Source organism: Pipistrellus hanaki (genome assembly GCF_964339955.1).
Source record: "Pipistrellus hanaki genome assembly, chromosome: X".
NCBI lineage: Eukaryota > Metazoa > Chordata > Mammalia > Chiroptera > Vespertilionidae > Pipistrellus > Pipistrellus hanaki.
In genome coordinates, this window is record NC_140524.1 from 99697801 (window position 1) to 99722937 (window position 25137).

The 25137-nt window shown below is 40.8% G+C and overlaps 1 protein-coding gene across 8 annotated transcripts in view; it reads left to right on the forward strand.

Annotated features, from left to right (window-relative positions):
• The window catches only part of GPM6B (glycoprotein M6B), a 137999-nt gene that overhangs the window by 95407 nt on the left and 17455 nt on the right, over positions 1 to 25137 (forward strand). The window contains exons 1-3 of one of the 8 annotated variants that reach the window (XM_084869897.1): positions 4253 to 4693; positions 8511 to 8601; positions 13272 to 13391. The exons of 2 other annotated variants lie outside the window; for them this stretch is intronic. In XM_084869897.1, coding sequence (XP_084726023.1) covers positions 8583 to 8601; positions 13272 to 13391 — 139 coding nt within the window. In that variant the 5' untranslated portion in view covers positions 4253 to 4693; positions 8511 to 8582. Of the gene's footprint in view, positions 1 to 4201; positions 4694 to 8510; positions 8606 to 13271; positions 13392 to 25137 lie in introns of those variants that run through there. 5 more of the 8 variants (XM_084869896.1, XM_084869899.1, XM_084869898.1 and 2 more) reach the window with 5 other exon arrangements.

Below are 25137 nucleotides of genomic sequence, written 5' to 3' on the forward strand. Positions count from 1 at the left end.
GGTTTAGCTCCTTACTCAGGAGAGAGTTAAAGGAGCTTAACGAATCTGGAGGGAATGCTGGCTCATTGGAAAGGAGGGAATATCCATCAGCAGGAGGAAAGAAAACCAGAAAGAAAGCAGTCAGTGCCAAGAATGATAAACGATGTAAATGGAAAGATGAATGAGTCTCTGTCTTCTGGAGCTGTAGGACCACTAGGAGGCTCTGCCCCTGAGTATTGAGTAGGAGGCTGGACTTTGAGGGGAAATGTACTGTAAATGTGAAAATTTTAGAGGAATTAGTTTGAAGGAATATGGAAACATCCCTTCTTGGTCATTAATGACTCTCCACTCAGGAGTCATTTTAAGCCAAAAGAAGCCTAAAATTCTAGAAATTTGGAAGGAGTAGACATTTGACAAACTATATTGATAGCTATGTGACTATGATAAGGAAATGTAAGTAGATGATTGTGCAATTCAATGAATTCCTAGTTGACTGAAAAATCATAATCATAATGTAAAATAGTAACTTGATTTTCAGGATGCATTCAGTGCTTAATGAATTATGGTTGAAAGAAAGAAAGAAAGAAAGAAGAAAGAAAGAAAGAAAGAAAGAAAGAAAGAAAGAAAGAAAGAAAGAAAGAAGAAAGAAAGAACAAACTAGTCAGCCAACCAGGATGATGTCCATAGTGCATACACAGGTTTCTCTCACCTTGGTTTTATTAGGTTCAACAGTTCCATAAATTATTTAGATCACAGGCACATATATACATAAAGCAAATTTACAATACTTAGAGATTGTGATATTGTGATGTATATTAAGAATCTTCATCACATTTCTGACACAGAGCTACCAAAACCCTTGTAATTTCCTGTGGTGGAGAGCAGAAGGTATCTTTTGTTATCTTGAGAATACTTTTTTCTTTTTATTTGGTTTTTCAGTTTTTCCTGGAACATTTTTTCCTTTGCTACATATCCCTTCTTTACTCTACCCTACTCTTACCCACCCTGTTCTTCCTTGTCCTTCCATGCCCTTTCCTATTTTTCCTATCCCTTCCTGTTTTACCTTTTCCTACTTCGATTTCTACCTAACTGCAATAGCCAATTCCACTCTGAGAAGGTTTTCCCAACTACACCCTTTCCCCTCCTCTCATCTTTTTTGTTATGATACCACAGTGCTTGTACCAGTTAGGACCACCCTGGTTTAGGAGGGTCTCTTTAGTCTGTGTGTTACATGAAGACAAGCTCTGTCTCTTCTGCATGTCTGTGATTATTGTAGATATTAGTACTTGAAAGGTTATTAGTACTTGGAAGGTTATTCTGTGCACATTTACCAAATTGGCTGGAATTCTACAGAAGATATGCAAATATATACTGAGTGGCCAGTTTATTATGATCTTTGAATGCATAATAATCTGGCCACTTGGTATATATATATATATATATATATATATATATATATATATATATACATACACGCCTGGTGTATGAAATCATGCATTGGGTGGGGTCCGGCCAACCTGGCCAGGGGGAGGAGATATGGGTGGTTGGCCAGCCTGCCTGCTGGTCAAACTCCTGATCAAGGGGACAATTTGCATATTAGCCTTTTATTATACAGGATATACACTGAGTGGCCAGATTCAGAGATTATAATAACCTGGCCACTCAGTGTATAAGTTGAACCATATGAAACTACTGTTTTTAGTATTAGCAGTTTTGTATGGTTCAGGGTAATGCATCTATTTTATGTTAATATTTGTTACTTCTATTTTGGATTTTAGAAGTATCCTTCAGTCAGATTGCCTTAATGTATGGGGCTCAGTAAGTTATTTTCAGTTCTCTGAGACATTTCCCATCCTACTCATTCTATGTATCCATTTATTCTGGCCCCAAGTGGGTGCATACCTAAGAAATTTTATAATTATCTATTCTTATTTCTTGCTAATAACAATGTCACTATTATTATTTTCCGGATTCAAATGATTTACTTTAAATATCTGGGAGGTTTTTGACTATTTTAGAATCATCATACATTATTGACCTAATGAAAAGAAAATGATGAAGTTGTGAATAAGGTTAAACTGATACATTTAAAAGCGCTTGGTACATTAAATGATACAAAAATGGCACATGGAGTTTTTCCGGGTGAAAGTAGATAAAGGCATCAACTGGGTAATTTGTAAGCATTTTGTCCCTGAGTTTGATTTCCATAACTGTGCTACAGAACTAGAGTTGCCCTTAAATTTGGAATGTTTTCCATATCCTGTCTTCCCGCTTTTACCATTTTAAAACAATATTCTTAAATCATAGCCAAAGAATTATTCTATTCTGCAGTTCTATAATGGAATAATTTTGCTAGATACTTCAAATATAAAAACCAATAATGTAGCTAATCACAATTGTCCCCTCTTGTGCTGAATTGAATTTTGTTTTGGTTTTAATTCTTGCTTGAACTGCTGAGGGAGAATAAGCCTGTCACGAAGCAACAATTAACATCTCTCTGTCTGAATGCACCTATGCGGTCTTTGCAAAAATGTTTAAGACCATCCTGTTTGGACACACCATCCTCATCAGGTTTTCCCATGGAGCTAGTTCATTGCAAATGAATCTGGTTTGTTTGTTTTTATTTGTCTCTTTTCATTTTTTCATCTTAAAAAAATTTTATTGAATGTATTGGGGTGGCATTGGTTAGCATAATTACATAGGTTTCAGGTGTACAGTTTTATAGTACATCATCTGTATACTGTACTGTGCGTTCACCCCTATGTGCAATGTAGCATTGTTTACAATAGCCAACATTTGGAAGCAGCCCAAGTGGCCATCAGTAGGTGACTGGATAAAAAAGCTGTGGTACGTTCACACAATGAATATCCTTTTGAAAGTCTGAAATTTTAGACTGCCATGCTTGTCAATCCCCTAGCCATGAGACATTGTATGGGAAATAGCTGGTTGTGGGTGTGGCCTGCTAAAACAATGGCTAAAGTGAAAAAGGAGATGTACAATAAAAGAAAATGTTCAAGAGGCTAAACTGGTTTTCAAAATCATTTGGGGCTTAACGGGTCCTTAGGTATTGAATGCAGAGGGCTTTGGGGATTATCCAGATCTAATGTATGCAAAGATCTGGTTGTTCAAGGATTTTGATTCAGGATCTTATCCATTTTTTAAGTGTTGATCACGAAACCCTTATAATTTGGGAGAGATTTTTTTTGGAGTGGTCTCTAATGTGTCTTTATGTTTATTGTTATTAACATGGGTGCTCACCCCAACCAACTACCAGCCTCTGTTCTTGGTCAGAGAAACCGTTGTCATGTGGTTATCAGCATCCATCCCTGTATTTGACTTGAGTTTCTATAAACTTGTTTTGATAGGGAACATGAAATTAAGTGGGTCAACCAAATGCTTAAAACATGGTGCAGAAATCAGCGATGCTTGGAAACATGGCTCATCCATGATAATAAGGCTTATATGCTTGGGTGGGAATGGGAGAACACTGGTGCGCTGGTATCGGATATGCAAGGAGGCGTGTGAAAGCAGCAATCCAAACCAGGATTGGTACAACAGCTTTTACGCCGACCGTCTAGAATGCTCTTGAAACTACCCTTTTCCCTTTGAGCCAGGGGCTGCAATGAAGAAAGCTCCATATAGAAATAACCACGTGCACTAAGAAAAATGCTCTCTTCTGATTTTCATTCCAAGAAGCCACCAAAATGTCAGCTAGGTCTACTCACAGCATGTTAGGATCATTTTAAAATAAAGACAGGCATCTCTGTTAGTTGGGCTTGAGCTAAAGTTTTTGTTGCCATCACGTACATGAGCTAGAGACCAGAAAATAGGTTGTAATACCAAATTGCCACACCGCTGTTATTATGCCCATGATGTTTGGGGTTATCTTCCCTCTTATGTGCTTTCTGTATATGCATATGGATGGGTGAGCTGGGGAAAGCGCTTTTGGTGGCTATATATATCTACGCGAAGATTGTGTGAAAGCCAAATTTGAAAGAAATCAAATAAAATAGAGACCCTGGGCAAGACCTTGGACTCTATCCTGCCAGGGTCAGGGGTAAATGAAATAAAACCAGCTGCGAGGCCCCATAGAGGGGTCCTACGGAAAAGAAGGAATTTGCTTCTGGAAGATGTGCATTCCCCTGAGAGCACATACTTCAGGGCCAGCCGGCTGAGTCACGTGGCAAGAGGGGGCTCTTTTCTTCTCCACATGCCCTCCTCTGATGTCAGGAATCACGAACCTCTCCTCTCCTGGGAGAACTCATTAGCATTCATTGGGCGCAGCTGGCGAGGAGAAAGGCGTGTAGGAGAGCAGGGAGGAAGGGGCCCGGAGGGGAGCGGGTGTTCCCCCCCCTCGGAGCCGCATTGAGATTGGAGGCACAAGCGGACACAGACTAGCTGTTTTATAACTGGGATCCTTGGTGACGTATGGCCGCCGGCTCCTTGGCAGCTGTCTTTACCGACCAGTAACAGAGGGGAATTGCCGCCGAGGACACTTCTGCATCTTGGAAGGGACTGGGATCAACTGGAGTGAAGCACAGAGCCGCTCAGTCACGCGAGTGTAAATAAGAGACGGAGGGGAGTCCGGAGACAAGGAAGAGGAGGGCAAAGTGTGTGTTGGGGGAGCGGGGCACAGCATTTTTGGTGGATGGTATGAAGCCAGCCATGGAAACTGCAGCGGAGGAAAACCCCGAACAAAGCCAAGAGAGAAAAGGTACCGGCACTGACAATAGCCTGTTTAGAGCTTCTCCCTGGGGGTGCTTCAAAGCGGGTAGCCCGGCTTGTGTCTCTTGGAAAATAGCTCAGAAGCAATCCCTACCGCAAGGTCTTGCTTTGGGGTGTTTTGTTTTTCTTTGCCTGATGTGAGATGAATAGAGCAGCCTTTTCTGCACCCCATTGCCCAGCTCCCAATCTTCCCAGCGAGCGTGGTGTCTCATAGCAGGGTGGCGGCAGCTGGTCACCTTGAGCTGGACAGGGGGAAACTCTTTTTTAATTAACGGAATGTCCTAACTCGGGTTCTGTGTTCTGCATGATACCGTCCAGGGACATGGGATGCATTGTTCGCTGCGGAAAGGGAGCTGGAGGGGCACGCATCTTAGATGTATTTGGGATCCGCTGTACCGATGGGGACATTCTCTCCTTTTCTTATTGAGTGTGATCGCTGTGTCTAGGTATGCGGCCGTGGCTCTGACATGCCAGAGCCTTTAAGTTGGAGCTGAGAGGCGATGTCAGCTCTGTTACCTAGCGCTGATAGAAGGGGCAGGGGCGGGGGGGGGGTCTGTTATTTATGACTTGGAGATTTGGGGGAGGAAACTGATAACGGTCCTGTTCCTGAAAGGGAATCTTAGATCATATCACAATTTGACATATGGAATGGTGGGGTTTCCTGGGGGGAAGGGAGGGGGAGAAGAGAAGTGTTTTGTGGTAGAAAGTGGCAGAAAATAGAAGCTAAAACGAATCCTTCCCTAAATAAGGACTGATGGCAAGTTTGGGAGAGCCGTAGAGTCAGCTCAGCTGCTCAGTCCTAGCCTCTCCCTGCACGGTGCTTTGTCTCCCGCCCCGAAGTTACGGCCGGACCGATTCCGTAGCCGCAGCGGCTCCAGCATCCAAAGCCAGCTGCCAAGGAAGGTCCTTTTCCACGGCCCTGCCCGCTCAGCCACTGAGCGGTAATCACACTCTGGGATGGAGGCTTTGCTATGGCTGTGTAGGTGGAACTGGGAAATCGCTGATAGCAAACCATGTTACATGACAAGAGCGGCAGGTCCATGTCTTGGGCTCAACAGCACGCCGCGGTTGAGGCTGCGTGTTCTTACATGGGATTTCTTCTGTGCGCAATGCTTGAATGACACTGCATCCTCCATAGAGCAATTGCATGTTTGAAATTAATTCTTTCCAACGTGTGATAAAATATCCATACATAAAAATTGACATTTGAGCCATTCTGAGTGTATCATTCAGTGGCAATAGCACTTCGATTTTAAAATTGGTAGTTTACTTTAATCCTTGCATTAAACCTACAACCTCTCACCACCCCCCAAAAAAAAAAAAAAACACAACAGCCAGAAGTCCCCAACAACCCTGCCCTTTCTTGTTTGTACAGATTTTATATAACATGAAAGAGCAGATAGCAATAAGAGAATTTATGAAGCTGAGGAACTGAGATGACAGTTTAAAGATTCATATCCAGGATGTTCAGAGATGAAATTTGGGGGTGTACTAAGTAATACAGCATTGCTGTGAGGAGGCCTATCACATTGGATAGCAGGCTTTTCCTTAAACAGATGACTCTGGTTAGCACACACTTTTTATTAATAGGGTGTCTGCCAGAAAAAAAAAAACCATTTCGGTCTCCGCCAAAGCATACCTTTCATTTTTCTCTCCAAAAGCAAGCAAGGGGCATAGAAGCAATATGAAATCCTCACCACACTACTGTGTATCTCATCGCCACTTAGTCTGTGGCCCGCTATTATTTTATGTCAATTAAACATGATTTATACCAAATCCACAGGCTGCCACTACATGCATTGACTATCTGGGTAGGAAATCTCATTAGCTATGCTTTTAGGGATAAAATGAGAAGCTAAAGAGAATTCCTGGAGGAACTTTAAAAATTACCAAAATTGATACACACTAGCTATTTGTTAAGGAACTAAAAAATGCCATGTGAACACAAGCTCGGATCATACATATAGACATGCTGTAGTAAGAACATGGAGTGTATTTTCACTGCAGCCACGGCAGTTGCGATGGCTTGCAATGTGACCCACCTACCATACCAGTAAATGTTAGTCTGGAGGGTGGCTTCCCTCCTCATCTTCATTTAGACAAATTCATAACGGCACCAGTCAAAACCTACACAGGTATCGTCTGTGTAGTGTTCCCCGTTTGCTCGCCATTGTCATTCCAGGCACAAAACGATAACCACACGCATGTGCATTTCTTCAGATTTCATTTTTAACTTCTCAAATTAATGTTTGCTGCATTGCAATGGACATTTACAAACTTGACACAGTTCGAGAATGTATTAGCTAATCCTTGAGCTGGTGGAGCTGTTCTAAAAAAAAACAAAAACAAACTTTCAACGAGGGATTTTTTTACCAAATTTAATTCTGTATATTTTCTCACTTCCCACGGGTTTTTCTGCACATATATTTTTGCCCCTCTGTTCCTTCCTCCTTTTTAAACTGTATTAGAGGTGGTATCTCCCTTTTAATTTGGGGTATTATTGCCCAGTGGCTATTACCCAGTAGCTTCTGAATTAATGGCTTTGGGTAATTATTATGATGTTTATTAAGAATGTAAATTAAATTTAGCTTTATAAACGGACCTCTGTTTTTCTAGTTGGTGTCACTTCCTGGGAGTTTTGGCAGGACAAAGAGAGCTGTTTCTTTGAACTACATCAAAATGAAGTTGCTTCTATTTTAAACAAAAATAAGCCAAGTCTTTTACAAAGAAAAAGCAAATGTGTTTTGGAAGCATTCTCATAGCTTCTGTCAGAGAACACCACCGAACCATCAAAATTCACAATAAGTATTTAGTAGTTACTCAGGAATTCTTTAAGGAAAGCAAGCAGGTTTTCTCAGATGTAAGACACGCCAAATTATTACAAATGGCAGTTTTCAAATCAGAAGCATCAAATGAAATAAAAATGTGAGCATTGAGTAAGCAGATCCACTCAAATGGAATAAGTGAAGGAAATGAATGAGAATCAAAGGAAATAGATTATTAGACTTAATAAAAATGGAGAGTTAGGTTTCTATTTATTTCTGTAGAGCATTACTTGATGGCAATTCATTTGTGAAAACCAATGCATCCGGAATGGCTGGGAGTCCTGAATCACAGGGTAGAAAAACAATTGAATCAATTGCTCTATTGCATGGGGAAAAAATCTAAGTATCTGTGATAAAAATTATTTTTATTACATGTAGGAAATTGTGAGCTCCTGAAGCAATTATAGTCAGGCTAGCTCCTATGAATCATTGCTGAAATAAATTCCAGAATTGCAGGCTTCAACTTAAGTTCCTAACCACATAGGAAAGAAAATGTAGTAAATTGGAAATAATGTATAATTTAAAATAAATTATAGGACATAGTCACAATAAGAAATGAATTGAAATTGTTGACTTGATTAAAAATTTAACACATCTATTTAAATCTTTTAATCAAGTAGATAAAAAAATTAGATTCTGGTGGGGGGCTATGGTAAGATATGTACACATATAACACCTTAATAAAAAATGGGAAAAAATTTTAAAATTAGATTCTGTTTCTTTCCTTTTCTTTTTATTTTTTTGTTTGTTTTGAAAAATGTGTGCACTTTTGGACCCTATATTCTTTTTTGTTTAGGAAGAAAATCACTCCTCTAGAATATATGACCTGCATGTTTAAAACCCATTGTGACACATTGAACATGTTATACTATTTCTGGTATTCTATGAATTATTTCATTTTAAGATTTTTATTGTTGTTCTCTAACTTGATTTGATGAATATTGTATAGAGAATGTTTTAGATGCAATTTTTTCTTATAAGAATCTGCCAAGGAGGACATTTGAAGAGAGGGTGTCTGGGGGATAGGCTGTAGAGAAAAGCGTGGTCGGCCAGATGGTGCTGGACATATGTGGTAGGTATGATACAGCTTGCTTTCATCTTATTTTTTTAGAAAACTTAAGTGTGGAGATCTCAATGAGCCATTTGGAGCATCTCCCACTGTTATATTATTATTGCCGTTATCATACTTTTCAAGGCTTGGACTTGCTGCTTCATTAGACAAAGAATTCTGACCCAATTCTGCAAATTTAGATTCGCCTATCTTGAAACTGAGTGGAAATCTTGAATTTAAACTGTAACACTAAAAATTATATTTTTCTGTAATTTGGAAGTAGAGGTCAATTTAGAGTAAATAATCTTAACAACATGACTTTCTAGCCTTCATGGATCCAAGAGCATGTGAAATAGCCAGTTATCCTCATGACATAAATTTCCCCTCTCTGGGACTGGTAATGAATTGGATTATTCTAAAGACACTTTCTTGCTTTTCTCTCCTTGGCACCAAATGTACATCCACAGGAAATGGTTGGCCAGGAACAGGATGGCTGTGGGAGAGAGGAAGAAGATGACACACACTGGCTTTGAAGAGAGGGAGGCTACAGTCCCAGTTCACAAATGTTGTTTCTTCACTCGCTTGATTATTTATTCATTTAATAATGTTTCACTTTGAACCATTATCCCTCCTTTGACCTCTTAGCTCATGTCATAGGAGTAGAAGGACCCTAACTCATTTTAGAGACCAATATGTGTAGTTTAATCTTGGGTTTGATCATAATTTTGCTGATAGGTGGCAGAGTAAATAGCAGACAGCAATGCCAGAGATAATTTTGATCCTTAGCCATCCCAGTGGTATATCTCTTCATAGAACATGTAACAAGAGAAAATCATTTCCTATTTTGTAGGCTGGTTTGATTAATTGCATTAACTTCTTTATATATTCCAGCCTTACTAGCTCTATTCAAATCAAGGATCAGCATACTTCATCTATAAAGGGCCAGAGAGTCAATATTTTTGGCCTTTGTGAGCCACAAAGTCTCTCTTGTAACTACTCAAGTCTACCACTGTAGCCATAGATAGTATCTAAACAAATAGGTGTGGCCATGTTCCAATAAAACTTTATTTACAAAAGCAGATAGCCATTGTTCATGACCTCCGCTATATTCTGCAGTGTGATTATGGCTTTCCTTTCTTATTTTAAATAATAGCTAAAAATAAAGGATGATAGATATAGCTTTCAAAGACCTGCTCAATGAATGTGGTCTTTCTAGGAAGCTCAGTCTTTGTCACGCATTTGCTTGCTGTGGTAATTTCCTAGATGCTAGAAAGTTTAGCAGTCTGCAGCAGTTATTCAGCCTTGTCACTAACTCACATTAAGTACATTTTAAAAAGTGTACAAGGCATCGTTTTGTTATACTTTCCTCGATTACCCATTGTTCGTTTCATACCCACCTTTGGTGATGACCAAGTACAGTAGTGTCTATGGCTATCAATTACCACCACTCACCTGAGCCCCAACCATAAATAGTATCTCAGATGTCACAGCCTTTTGTGCTTCTTCAAGAATACAGATCAGTCTCCTCTCCATCTCTCTCCTCTACTCGCTTAGGAGAACATTTGCAGTCTTCTCTCTATAAGGCAGGATCCTAGGTGTACAAGTCTTCTAATTTCTTGCCAGTTGCCCAGAATTAACGTATTAATATACCATTCAAGCTGAGGCTTTTTCTTTGCAATTATGTGACTCCCTTCTGAGTGTTGGGACCCTATCCTTTTAAACAAAATGTATGTAGGGTTCTTTAACATTTTATAAGTAATTTTATATTGAATGTCTTTACATTTGGCTCAAACACAGGAAATAGACGTGATTTTCTTTTCTTTCATATCTTAAGATTCACTATTATAAAAAGGCCTTCCCAGAAGTAATGGAAAACCTCCATCCACTTGCCGCTCACACCCCCACATCTGCTGGAGTAGTAGTATTTTATGCTAAATTAAGCATCTCAGGCATGGCTGCCATGTTGTTCCCAGAAAACACATTAGTGTAGGGCAGTCCATGTTTCTCATTGTCATTTCCTGGCAGACTGTGCCTGAGTGCCCAAATGTCTGGAGACTTCCCCACGCTGTGAGGGGATGAGGACAGAGAATAGATGTATCCTATGCAAAGTCCCTGAATCGAATGGTCTGGCCTGGGTGAGATCATTGTGCAGGGGTACCTGGAGGTCCAATTCTTGGTCCACAGGCTCTCAGGTAGCTCCTTTACATTCAACCAAATATTTATTCAGCACACTTTTGGGGGGCACCTACTGTGTATTTGGACATAGAGAAACATTTTTAAAAGAGGATGAAATTTCTCAGATCAAATGTGTTAGAGCTGCATGGAATCCTCTTGTTTGAGGTCAGTATGAAGAGCTCACAGCCATTTTACCAAGAGGAAATCAGGTCATAGCATGAGGCGACTGGGCCTTCTGATTTCTTCCACCAGCCCCACTAAATCATTTTTTAAAATATATATTTTATTGATTTTTACACAGAGGAAGGGAGAGGGATAGAGTTAGAAACATCGATGAGAGAGAAACATGGATCAGCTGCCTCCTGCACACCCCCTACTGGGGATGTGCCTGCAACCAAGGTACATGCCCTTGCCCGGAATCAAACCTGGGACCTTCAGTCTGCAAGCCGACACTCTATCCACTGAGCCAAACCAGTTAGGGCCACACTGTATCATTTTGCTTTCATAAAACATAGCACAACCCATGTCTAAGAGAGAATCTTGTGAACAGTAAAGCAAAAATCTAAATCTAGGGAAGGCTGAGAGTTAAGAAGATTTAAGAACCCTGACATAACAGCAGAAGCTCTAGACCTGAGACATTTCTTTAGGAGGCACAGAAGCATAGCTCACCTCCAGAGGGACTTCAGAAAAACTCTTGTTAAGCTAACCACTGCTTCAGCAAAAGAGTAGAAAATTGAGTAAAAAAAAAATTCCCAGGCTCATACGTGGGGTCCTCCACCTTGCTGCATGGTTGTGGGCAAGTGACTTGCCTTCTCATGACCCTTGGTTTCTTCATTTGTAAAGATGGAAGAATAACAGTACCTGTTTCATTGGGCGCTTGTGACAGATGAGGTACTGGCTGTAATATGCTTTGCATGGTGATCAGCACACCATAAGCACTCTGTAACTGACACAGCTGGCGCCATCGTAGACAACAAAAACAGCCCAACACTTTCTCTCTTTTTTTAATATATTTTATTGATTTTGCACAGAGAGGAAGGGAGAGAGATAGAGAGTTAGAAACATCGATGAGAGAGAGTCATCGATCAGCTGCCTCTTGCACACCCCCTACTGGGGATATGCCCACAACCACGGTACATGCCCTTGACCAGAATGGAACCCAGGACCTTTCAGTCCCCAAGCCCACGCTCTATCCATTGAACCAAACTGGTCTTGGCCAGCCCAACACTTTCAATGTGCAGTTCTGGTTGTCCTAGCATCTTTCCTTTCCTTCCAACGTCTTTAAAAGTCGTTAGAAGACATTTTACTTTACCTTGAAGAAAAAAAAGAAAAAGAAAAAAAAAAAGGCTTTCTCTAAAACATCACCTAGAAAAGTATGTGTCTACTCCCAATTGGAAATCCCTGAGAGTTATCAGAGATCAGAAGGGGTGAAGTTGGGATTTTATAAAGTCTTTGTGAGGTTTGAAGTGCACCTGGTCAGGGCATTTGCTGTGTTGTCTCGCAATGTGGTTGTTTCCTTGGTTCTTAGGTGCCAAATGGGGCATTATAGCCTGATCCTCTGATGGAATAATTATCTATGTCAATGCTAGAATTATATATATATTTTTTTATCCTGGAATATTTGTGGCACCCCAGAGGACATAACCCCTTATTGGGTTTGATGGGATTCTCAAACATAAACTGGCATACTGACCTTATGTTTTCTTAGGGATTTCAAGATTGTAATTTAACTAATAGTTACCAGAAGCCTACTCTGTGTCAGGCAAATTAGTAAATGTTTTTCTCACCAATCCTAAGAAGTAGAAATTATAGTTATATTACCAAATAGGGGCCTGAATCTCCAGGAGACCAATTGTAACCGTGTGTGTGAGTAAACAGTAGTCCAAACTCAGCAGCCCTTGGTCTATAAAACACTGGGAGATCATTGAATCTGGGTTTAATCCAGAACATTCTAGGCTCTGAAGTACTGAGTTTAAGATGAGGTGATAGAGAATGTTGCAGATGTCAGTGGGAGGACGGGAGTTTCATCCAAGATTCAGCAGAGCATGGGGTTCTTTGCCAGATTTTCAAGGCTGGGACTGGGTACCATTATGGAAAATGAGCCTGTAGGCACCTCTGCTTGTGCAGCTGCAATAACTATGATAGTCTGTGAGCCTGGAAGAGAAATAAACAGATAGAAAAACATTATTGTGAGAAGCCAGATTTTTACTATAAATAGTGTCTGCCCAAAATGAATATTCTAAGGGGTATGGTGGGGGAAATGGATTTAATAAGGAAAGAAAAGACAATTTTGGTGATTTTTGTAAACTTAAATTTAAAAACAGAGGAGCCGATTCCAACCTTCTGAATTTATCATGCTGAGTTGATAAGATGGTATTGAAAGAGTGCATTCCAATTGCATATTTTTAAACTCCTCCTTTCCTTGAACTATGTGGTAAAAGAATTACTAAAAAATGCTGATATAGAATCTTTGCTGGAGATAGAGACACTGACTCTTTGCCACCTGAAATTGGCAGTGAACAGCAGAGCTGAAATGGAAATTGGCAGGTACCACTGGATGTACCCAGGCTCAAAGAACCACCAGTACCGTCCCGTGCCAACCCTGGGGGACAGGGCTAGCCCCTTGAGCAGTCCAGGTAAATACAGCCTTGGGGTGAATTCTAATAGCAAGTCAACTGTTATCGTTAATATTATTTGTAATGGTTCTTTCAAATTGGTGATATTTTATGTTTTGCTTGATGCATTCATTTGTTCACAGGGGCATGGGTGGAATTGACCCTTGAAAATTTTTGACCATCTTTCTTTTTCTCTTCTCTCCATTCCGCTCCATCTTTCACCTTTCTTCTCCCTCCTCCCCCTTTCCTCACACTCACCTCTTCTTCTCAAAGGGAGTAGTATACAATGAGCTACACCTTAGGGCTCACCACAAAATTTGAAATGTCTGAACTGATTATTGGGGGGGAGGGAGGTGTCACCCATGTCCATCTTAGGACCAAAAGCTAGGCCAGGACACTCAATGAGCCTTGGCTCCAAGAGTACTGTGAGTATCCACAAATTTATTCCTGGCCCCACTGCTGTGTACCACTTTGATTTAACATTAGCCATTGCCTTTGAGATGGGAAAGTCAAAGCTCATGGAATGGGGATGGGGTAGCTGTACCCGATCCCATCAGGTAGGTCCAGTTTCTGGTTTCCTTGCTCATGAGGAACACTGGTCCCTCAGAACCGCTAGGCACCAGGCCTGGATGAAATCTGAAATGTTTGGGGGACTAAAAAGGGTGAAATGCTGAGTCATATGAACATCCACCCACCACATTCCCAAAGTCTACTCGTGTCTTCATACTCAGCCCAGTTAGCTAAAATTCAATGATTTCAAGTTACTTAAAATGTGACTATAAAGGGATGATGGTGGGTCAAATAAACACAATAGGTTTGAAGTTTTGCTATAATTTTGCATAAACCCACAGAATCACTTTTTCAGGAATACCTCAGAAGTACCTGAGATACGACGTGACACGCCTATTGAATTACAAAGTCACAACACCTGCAATTATTTTAATAAAACTTTTTATTTTAAAACCTAAATTGTAGCTTCAGGTTAATTAACATGAAATATGACTTGGGATTTACTAGTAGCCCTATATTTGGGGCTATGGGTTCCTTCATTTGACATGGGGCTGTTAGATACCAGCTCTCTGTGTACCTGAGCAGTGCTGGTTAGAAAAGGTGAGCAAGAAGGAATATCACACATTTGTTCTCTTTAAAGAATCGACTTAATTTTTTTTTTAAATTGCCATTATACATTATATGTCCATGCTATTAAAGAATACTCTTCAGCAATTAAAAGAAGTGAATTACTAACACATACTGCAACATGGATGAATCTCAAAAATCATTTTGCTGAGTAAAAGAAGTCAAGGAGCCATGGGTCAAACTGTTGGACCTCAGAGGGAGGGTGGGGATAAAAGGGAGAGATCAACCAAAGGACTTATGTGCACACATATGAGCCTAACCAGTGGCCAAGGACAATAGGGGGGTGGGGGCATGGGTGTGGGGGGTGGGGGTATGGAATGGGAGGATGAGGACAAATGCGTGATACCTTAATCAATAAAGAAATTAATTTTAAAAAGTCAGTCTCAAGAAACCAAATATTGTATGATTCCATTTATATGAAATTTCTAGAATTGACAAATCTATAGAGACAGAAAGTGTTTGCCACAGGCTGAGGGAAGCGTGATGGGGAGTGAATACTAAGGGGTACAAGGGATACTTTTTAGAGTGATGGAAATGCTTTAAAATTAGATTGTGGTGATGGTTACATAACTTTAAATTTACTCAAAACCATTGAATTGTACATGTAGAACAGGTGAATTTTTTATGTAAGCTATATTTCATTAAAGCTGTTTTAACCACCCTCCCCTAAAGCACCATTAAATGTGCACAGTTCAATAGCATAGAGAGAGAAGGGTATTAGTTAACATGACAAAAAAGTTACCTCCCTAAGTTATCAGAACGTTCTTCATTTTTAGAATGTGTTGGAAGGCACCAGGCTAGTTGGAAATCAAGAAAAATAAAAATAAAAAAATATTCCGTGGATTGTGTGGTAAAAAGCAAACATCAATATCTTATTAGAGGAAAGCCCTCTAGCGATTGCTCTTGACAAGTTTTGTCCACTGGTTGAACAGTTTCCTGTAAGAACATTGGAAAAGTGCATGCTTTCAATCCTATAATCAAACACCAGAACATGGACATTCTAAGCAGCAGTGGCCACTGAGGAGAAAAACAAAAGGCTCCGATTTCTTTTCTGAAACCTTTGGGCTCAGACTTATTCCAGAATTCAGAAGAGTTTGGGTTTTTGAAAAGTAACACAGCACATACACCAGGTGCTCCGTGACATCACCAGCGAGATCTGGGTGCTCCCACAAATTGAATACATTAATCTTTGTAAAGAGCTTACGTCGCATAGAGGAAGTTTGTAAACAGTGCCTGGTCCAGTCACATTGGGTTTTGCCTTCAAATAAGTTTAGATCAGAACAGCTTTTGTTGCCAGCTGAACTATACCAATATAGAAAGAAATAATCCTTCGTTTTAGAGTTTTTAGACTTCTGGAATGGTATGCTGAGAAACTCAGTATCAGGTTGGTGGTGACATTACATGTGAGAGTTACAAGAGCAAGCAGGTTCTTGTCTGAAGGGGAGAAATAAGATCACTGAACTTGATTTATAGAATCATCTTCTGAGATCCTGAAACGATCTCTACCCACACGTAGTTTTAACTTTTTCTGTACAGTGACTGAAATCAGGATCATTTGAGTCTAAAGCCAGCCTCAGAGACCTTGCATGTAGGAGAGAGAGTATAAAGAATACAGTGCAGCCCTAGCCGGTTTGGCTCAGTGGATAGAGCGTTGGCCTGCAAACCAAAGGGTCCCGGGTTGATTCCAGTCCAGGGCATGTAGCTTAGTTGCAGGCTCTTCCCCCACCCATGCCCTGGATGGGGCTTGTGCAGGAGGCAACTAATGTGTTTCTCTCACATCAATGTTTCTGTCTTTCCCTCTCTCTTCCACTTTCCCTTAAAATCAATGGGAAAATACCCTTGGGTGAGGAGGATTAACAACAACAACAAAAATTTCAAAAGAATACAGTGCAGGCTCTGGAGTGAGGGCACTGAACCCAGCCATGTCTTTGCCTTCCCAGTTGTTTGGAGATTTTGTTGGCTTCTAAATCAATGCAGTTGCCATTCTGTACTTAGATTCCAAACCAGATGGTGTGAGAGAGAAAAAATAGAGAGAATTCCATATGGCTCTTGTGTTCTGTTTGTTTGTTTGTTTGTTTGTTTTGAGTTCTCACTTTCTTTCTAGTGGGGGAGGGGAAGAAGAGGTTTTGATACCAGCTGACCAGATCTTTGCCAAAGGAAAATGCCTCTCCCACCTGTGCGGTTATTATAGTCAAGACCGCCTACCCCCAAACCCCCAACTTCCTTATTCCCCATTGGAAAAGACCAGTAGCTCCAGTTTCCTTTGCCTTGATCTTTTCATGTGTGTGGGTTTTTGTCTTGTTTTTTTTGTTTGTTTGTTTGTTTTTTGGGGGGTGGTGTTTTTTTGGTGTAACTTCCCAGTAAAATTATATTTTTAGGACTTGGATAGTTAATCCTTCACCATCTGTTGCCTTTTTCTTATTTTTTCATTTTTTTTACTTCGTTACCCAGGTAATACATCTTCTCTAGGCCTACGGGGAATCAAAGGATGGATGGCCACATAGGCATTGCTGTGTGATGCTGCCTTAGGGGCTCAGGCCTGAGATGGCCATCTGAGATGGTAGCATTGGTAAAAAATAAATAAATAAATAAAAAGGAATATTAATGCACACCTGTGGGGAATACGTCAAGCTACTGTAGATTGTGTTACACAGGCTTCAGAGTATAGCATCAGAGAATTTAAATCCTCTGTTCCAAGTGTGGTCTCTGGACCAGCAGAACTGGCATCACCTGGAATCTTACTACAAAGGCAGAGTCTCAGGCCCTGCCCCAATCCTGCAGAATCAGAATCTGCATTTTAGCAGGATTTCCAGATGGTTCCTATGAACATTACAGTTTGAGATGCACTAATTTAGAGGAAGGTCCACAGCAAGAAGAGAGAAGCCAGGAATGAATTGAAGTGAACTTACCCTCGAGATCTAGACCTCTCTTTAGCGTTGGAAAAGACAGAATCGTTCTAGGCAGTGGTCAGCAAACTGCGGCTCGCGAGCCACATGCAGCTCTTTGGCCCCTTGAGTGTGGCTCTTCCATGGCCTGGGCGAGTCCATGTTGAAGAAGTGGCGTTAGAAGAAGTTTAAGTTTAAAAAATGTGACTCTGAAAAGAAATTTCAATCGTTGTACTATTGATATTTGGCTCTGTGGACGAATGAGTTTGCCAAACACTGGCTTAAGATATTCATTCTGCTTTCCCTCTCTGCTTGTGGAGAGGTACGCATAAGGATCGCCATCATTAATGCACTGAGTCCTGGTTAGTTTGAAAGATAGTGATTCTCTTGTATACTTGTCTGAAATTATGCCTCCTCTTATTCCTTTGTTTAAAATTTTGGTGAAGGAGAGTGGGGAAGAGCGGTGAAAGTGGGAATGGTTTGTTTCCTTATGGCAAAGAGAGGGTGAGGAGAAAATAGTGGATGGGACCTTGGGAGACATTCGTAAATGTCCCTCATCATGTTTTTTAATATAATCCTATGATGTGCATAACCAATGGATGTCATGGAGCTGTTTTCATCTATTGCTCAATTCAGTGTACTTTAGCAAGTTTTATTTTCTGTGATATGTAAAGGATGATTTATATTTTATTAACTGAAATATTGGAGGTCATTTCGTTAAATGATTTTTCAAAATGTGGGTTTCTAATACTCTGAATCAGAATCACCCAAGAATGCTGGTAAAACATTCAGATTCCCAGGGCCCACCCACCATCTTTGAGGTGGGCCCCAGGAATTGCTTTTTAATAAGTTCCCAGGGCAATTCAGATGCACACTAATATATGGCCACCAAGTAGAGGATCATAACCTTGGTTCAGTTCAAAATATTTTCTGAAGAACAGAAACTTGAAATTCACAGGCAACTTGTATACATAGTGTACTCTCAAGATGTCCAAAGCCAAATCACCACAGCCTTAGCAGATGGTGCTGTTGGATTTTTTTTAAAAATATATTTTTATTGATTTCAGAGAAGAAGGGAGAGAGGAAAAAAAAAACAAACATCAATGATGAGAGAGAATCATTGACCAGCTGCCTCCTGCACGACCCCTCCTGGGGATCAAGCCCTCAACCCAGGTATGTGCCCTGGTTGACAATTGAACCGTGACCTCCTGGTTCATAGGTGAATGCTCAACCACTGAGCCATGCCAGCTACGGTTGGTGCTATTGAATCTGAAGGAAATTCTTCTTAATATTTTTATATGATCATTGCATTTTTGTGTATCTAAAAAGAATGCAAAACTGTTGTATTGTAGAGCTGTAGGCAAACACCAGTGTCTTAGTAATCCATTGTCATTTAACAAATTAATCTTAGACCTGGTGACTGGTAACAGCAACATATTGTCTAAGTTTCTGTAGGTTGGAATCAGGGCTCAGCTTATATGTCTCTGGGTCTCATCTGAGAGCCCAACCAGGGACTCCCCCGCTTCCCAGCTCACTCCTGCGGTTGTTGGCAGCGCTCATTTCTTCACAGTCTGTTGTACTGAGGTCTCAGTTCCTCATTAGCTCCTGGCCCAAGCCCTCCCTTGATACTTTGCCATGTGAGCTTTCCCACAGCTCCCTCATGAAATGGCAACTGGCTTCATCAGAGATCAGGTGAGTGGGTAAGAGAGGATGCCAACCAGAAAGAGAATGCTAGAAGCAAGTCACTAGGTCCAGCCCCGACTACAGGAATGACATCAAGGTGTGAATCTCAGGAAGCGGGATCATCGGGGATGTCTCAGAACGGTGCTTGGAAATGCATCCTTTGTGCCGTAGACACTGTCTTCTCTCCTCAGTGACAGTAGCCCCTTCTCTTAGCTGTCACTGAGTGGGGTGCTGCAGAATCCAGATCCATGTCACCCCATCCCACCCAGGTTAATGTGGATCCTACCTTCTGCAGCCAATCCTTAGTTCCCAAAAGGGATTCACAGCTTTTTAAAATTACTATTGTCTTTTGTAAAAAGCAAACTTAAAAAGTAGCTTTTTTCTAACTTTTTTGAGGTATGATTGACACTGCATATATTTTAAATGGCCTACTTGATAAGTTTTGACATATGTATGTGCCAAGCAAGATGGTGACGTGTTCATGAATCCCAAAGTTTCCCCGAATCCCTCTATAAGCCCTCCTCTCACCTACCCTCCCCAAGCAGCCATTGATTTGCTTTCTTTCTTTCTCTTTCTTTCTTTCTTTCTTTTTTACTATATTTTATTGATTTTTCACAGAGAGGAAGAGAGAGGGATAGAGAGTTAGAAACATCGATGAGAGAGAATCATCGACCAGCTGCCTCCTGCACACCTCCTACTGGGGATGTGCCCGCAACCAAGGTACATGCCCTTGACCGGATTCGAACCCCAGACCTTTCAGTCCCCAGACCAACGCTCTACCACTGAGCCAAACCGGTGCCGGCCATTGATTTGCTTTCTGTCTCTCTGGGTTCGTTTATATTTTCTGGAATGACCCTTATGAAGACTTGTTCATATAAGTTCTCTCACTGATTCTTGCCAAACCATTCCCATAAAATGTGTGTTGAGTGCTTAGTAGCTCCGAGTTTTGTCTGATTTTCATCCTTCCTGCCTCCATTGAACACACCCTGAACGCTTTGGGAAAAAGATCAAAAAGGCCCATTCTGCTACCACCTACAGTGGAAGAGTTTCGTTTGCACCCACTCTAATCCAGCCTACACCCCAGTCCCAGATTAACCTCTTAAAAGCATACCTTGGATCCTGTCAACTCTCCTGCTCACAAAACTTCTCTCTCTCCTCACTGCTGGCAAAATGAAGCCCACAAGGGTGCAAGCTGGCTTGGAGGCCCCCGCCACAGGAGAGCTCCACCTGCCTTTCTGGTTCCTACCCTGACACTGCCCTGGCATCCCCTGTTAACCGAGCGGGACCTATAAATACATCAAACGTAAACACTATCGGGAACGGGTAGGATGTATGAATACGTCCTTGAAATATATGTTGTGCCCCGAGAGGGACGGTATATATTTTTTGTAATCTTTTTTTTTATTTTTATTGATTTTTTACAGAAAGGAAGGAAAGCGGAGGGATAGAGAGTTAGAAATATCAATGAGATGAGAGAGAAACATCTTAAAATAGATTTACTATTATATATATAAAATAGTATATATATAAAATATATATATATAAAATAGAATTATATATATAAAATATGAGAGAGAAACATCCCACTGGGGATGTGCCGGCAACCAAGGTACATGCCCTTGACCAGAATTGAACCCGGGACCTTTAGGTCCGAAGGCCGATGCTCTACCACTGAGCCAAACCGGTTTCGGCTATTTTTTGTAATCTTTCTCATTGTTTGTAAAATTTATAATTTTTTAATTCGACGTGTCAATTTTTTTTGTCAGTATTCTTTTCTATTTTTTTGTAATTTTGTATTTTCCTTTGTGCTTTATATATATATTATATATATAAACAAATATATATATATATATATGTATATATATTTCATTTATTTTCATTAAGTATAAAGAAAAAAATAATATGAAATTACGTCCTCCGGGCGTGACGTACTGACACGTCCTAGTGAAAGAGTATGCGCCCGTTACAGGTTGCGTCATTAAAAAGGGAACTCCCCGGTTAACAGATTAATAAACTTGGCCACACCCTGGACTCCCTCCATGCATCCATCACTAGGTCGGCCCTGCTCTCCTTCCCCTAACTGCTCCTTTCCATCTGTCCTAACTTTCTGTTCTTCAAGGCCTGTCCACACTGCTGCCACCATACACCCTTTCCTTAGCTCTCATACTAGACGGAGATCTGTCCCTACCTCACCACCCATGCCCCTGAGTCATCTCTCCCTTTATTCTGCTTCAATGATTTCTTTTGTGTTTCTGTCCCTCGTCCAACTCCAGTCTCGATGCTGAGGGAGCAAAACAGTGCCTGGCATATAGCACCACTGCCGACATTGATTGGATTCAGTGGAATCCAGAAAAACACAGGTGCTGTCTTCCAGATGGTCAAGGAGGTTGAGTGCTACCAAAGCTACATGATGCAGACAGTTCTCATATTTCTTGAATACCCTACAGATCTTTCTTAAAATCTGTGATAACTGGACTTAGAGCTAGCTTCTCCTACTCATCCTTAGTTTCCCTGACTTTTTGCTCCCACACTTTACTAGGCTGAGACACACATAGTGTTTAGGAAAGCCAAGGCCAGTTCCCACAAAGGCAAAGGAAGAGGCCAGGAAGTGTCTGCTTCTTGAATTTGTTCATTCTCACCATGTGAATATATCTTTGCTTTTAATGTAATTGCTTGTCATCTACTGCTCATGACATATTGCAAATGTTAGAAGTAAATCTATTTTAAGATTTTAATATATTTAGTAGCTTTTAGGACAAGCTTTTTAAAAGGATCTGCTGGCCGAAACTGGTTTGGCTCAGTGGATAGACTGTCAGCTTGCAGACTGAAGGTCCCAAGTTCGATTCCGATCAAGGGCATGTACCTTGGTTGTGGGCACATCCCCAGTAGGAGATGTGCAGGAGGCAGCTGATCGATGTTTCTCTCTCATCAATGTTTCTAGCTATCCCACTCCATTCCTCTCTGTAAAAAATCAATAAAATATATTTTTTTAAAGTTTTAAAAAATAAAAATAAAAGGATCTGCTGAAAGGCAATTCCCTTTACACACTTAAAAGTAAAAACTTTTGCTCATGTGGGTTATATCTATAAATATTTTCTGTATTAGAAATTATAAATGAAAAATTAACTGTGAAATAATGAACTTATTGTAATATATAATAAACCAATAATAAATCCATTACATGTTAAATAAGATTTAGGAAAGGTAACTATTTTCTAAAACTAAATAACACTTCATTGAGAAGAATAGTAAGTACTATTTTACATTTTTGCAAATCCCCACTTTTTATATTGTGTTAGTAGTGCCACAGGTGAGAAACCCCGCTCTAAGGTTATAACGTGCAAACTTGGTCTGAGATACCTACAATTTTTTTAAGGAAGAGCCTAAATCCTGGCTAGTATGGCTCAGTTGGCTGGCACATTCTCTCATGCACCAAAAGGTTGCGGGTTTGATCCCAGTTGGGACGCATGTGGGAGGCAAATGATGGATGTTTTCACTCACATCATTGTTTCTCTCCCCCCTTCCCTTCCTGCTTCCCTCCCCCCCCCCCCCAAAAAAAATCAGTGAATGTCCTCAGGTGAGGATAAAAAAAATAATGACAAAAATTTTAAAATCTGCTGTGCTACCTTAGCTCTGTTTTCAAGAATGATTTCATATCACACATTGGTCATTTGAAAAATATTGGTTCTCTGAGCTGTGTAGATCTTTCACTGTATCAAAAAGCCACATTTGTTAATATTACCACCAGTTTCATCAAGAAGCCTTGTAAGTATTGGGAATCTGGTACTTTCCCGATGGCAGGTGCAAGATCTCCAAAATTGAATGGCTCTGTAACACTTGTTCTCCAACCTAGGTGCTCATTAAAAATCACATGGGGAGCTTTGTTTTTAAAATCACAAAACATCTCATATCTGAGTCCCACCCTCTGAAATTCTGATTTATTTGGTCTGGGGTAACGAATGGGTATCAAGCCTTTCAAATGGTCTCCAGATAATTCTATGTAGCAAAACTTGAAAGCTTCTGCCCTATGATATTTTTTAAGCCGAGTAAAGTTTATTAAGCTCTTTTAAAATTTTTGTCATTATTTTTTTTATCCTCACCTGAGGACATTCACTGATTTTTTTTTGGGGGGGGGAGGGAAGCAGGAAGGGAAGGGGGGAGAGAAACAATGATGTGAGTGAAAACATCCATCATTTGCCTCCCACATGCGTCCCAACTGGGATCAAACCCGCAACCTTTTGGTGCATGAGAGAATGTGCCAGCCAACTGAGCCATACTAGCCAGGATTTAGGCTCTTCCTTAAAAAAATTGTAGGTATCTCAGACCAAGTTTGCACGTTATAACCTTAGAGCGGGGTTTCTCACCTGTGGCACTACTAACATTTTGCATCACATTATTCTTTGTTGGGGGGGAGGGACTATCCTATGCACTGTAGGATGTTTAGCAGCATCCCTGGTCTCTACCCACTAGATGCCAGCAGTGCTCTCATAGTTGTGATGACCGCAAATGTCTTCCTACACACTGCCCAATGTCCTGGGGAGCCAAAACCATCCCCAGGTGAAAACCACAGATCTAAACTCGTATAGATTTTTGTTCATGCTGTCTCAGGGATTTCCCCAACTCAGCACTAATGACATTGGGATCAGGTACTTGGGGGGCTGTCCTGTGTAGCATCCCAGGCCTTTAGTCACTGGAACAAGTAGCACCCCTCTCCCCCAATTGTGGGGACCCAAAGTATCTCCAGACATTATAGCATGTCCCCTGGGGGCACAGTCACGCCCTGTTGAGAACCGCTGCTGACATTCACTTTTGCTTCTACCCTGTTTCCCCGAAAATAAGACAAGGTCTTATATTAATTTTTGCTCCCAAAGATGCGCTAGGTCTTATTTTCAGGGGATGTCTTATTTTTCCATGAAGAAGAATACGGTACACATTGATTGTTAAATGAAAATAAAGGAAATTTATTACCTGTATACGGTACGGTAGTACGGTAGTTGTCAACACAAACCAGACAAACTGTGAATCCTACAGTATCAAGAATTTACTCATTTATTCAATGACAATCATGTCATCATCTTCTGGAACATCATCATAACAATCCAATTCCTGAATTTCCTGGTGAATTTCTTGTGACTCCATTTCTTTCAGAATCAGTGCACCAAATCTAGGGGGGCCTTATTTTCGGAGGGATGCCTTATATTTCACTCAGAAGGAAACCTGTAAGTAGGTCTTATTTTCAGAGGATGTCTTATTTTTGGGGAAACACGGTATTAAGTAGGATTCTCACCACTTCCATTTTCCCGATGCTGTTTGTTTGGAAGTTGCAAACCTTGGCTCCTTCTCCTTTTCTTTTTAATGTTGTGGCTCATTAGGAATCAGTAAAGGAGCAAGGGAGGCCGCGCTTAGAGCATGGTGTGTGTGTGAGTGTGAGTGTGACATTCATTCCCTGGGGAAGAATGTGAGCCCTGTTCCCGCTGGCCCTCCTTCTGAGCCAGAATAAAATCTGCAGCCAGGATTGCAGGCAACTCGGGGCAAATCACTGGGCTGTCATGAACCCACAGCCATGGCAACGGCCATCCGCAAGCCCGAGGACAAAACGTGTTTTATTCTGTTGTTCCGCACAAAAGGTTCTAGAGATACTGGAGACAAGCTGGCCATTGAGAGTTAGAGGCATTGATGTGGATTTCTTTCTCCCTACTATGTGGTTTATATTTAAACTCTTAGGCTAACGCACACTGGACTTTTTGTGTAAATCAAAACCGAAAATTCAAAATTCTCTTTAGCCGCCGAGACTGACTAAGTGAAGGCTTGCAGCATTAGTAATCTAAGAGATTCTGGGGCTTTGGTGAGAGACATTGAGAATTAGTAGCAAAATGTGCTTGAAGGCCTGGTGTTAATTTTTATTTTTACTTGAGTTGATCATAGTCATGACAAAAAAAATGCTTTCCTTGCCTTTTCTGGTTCACGGTAACCAATGTTGTCCTTACTGGTTTGAAGCTTGGGAAAACTGGAGTGTGGATTTATGGAGTATCCAAGAAAAGCATTGACCTTCCTTAGCTAGC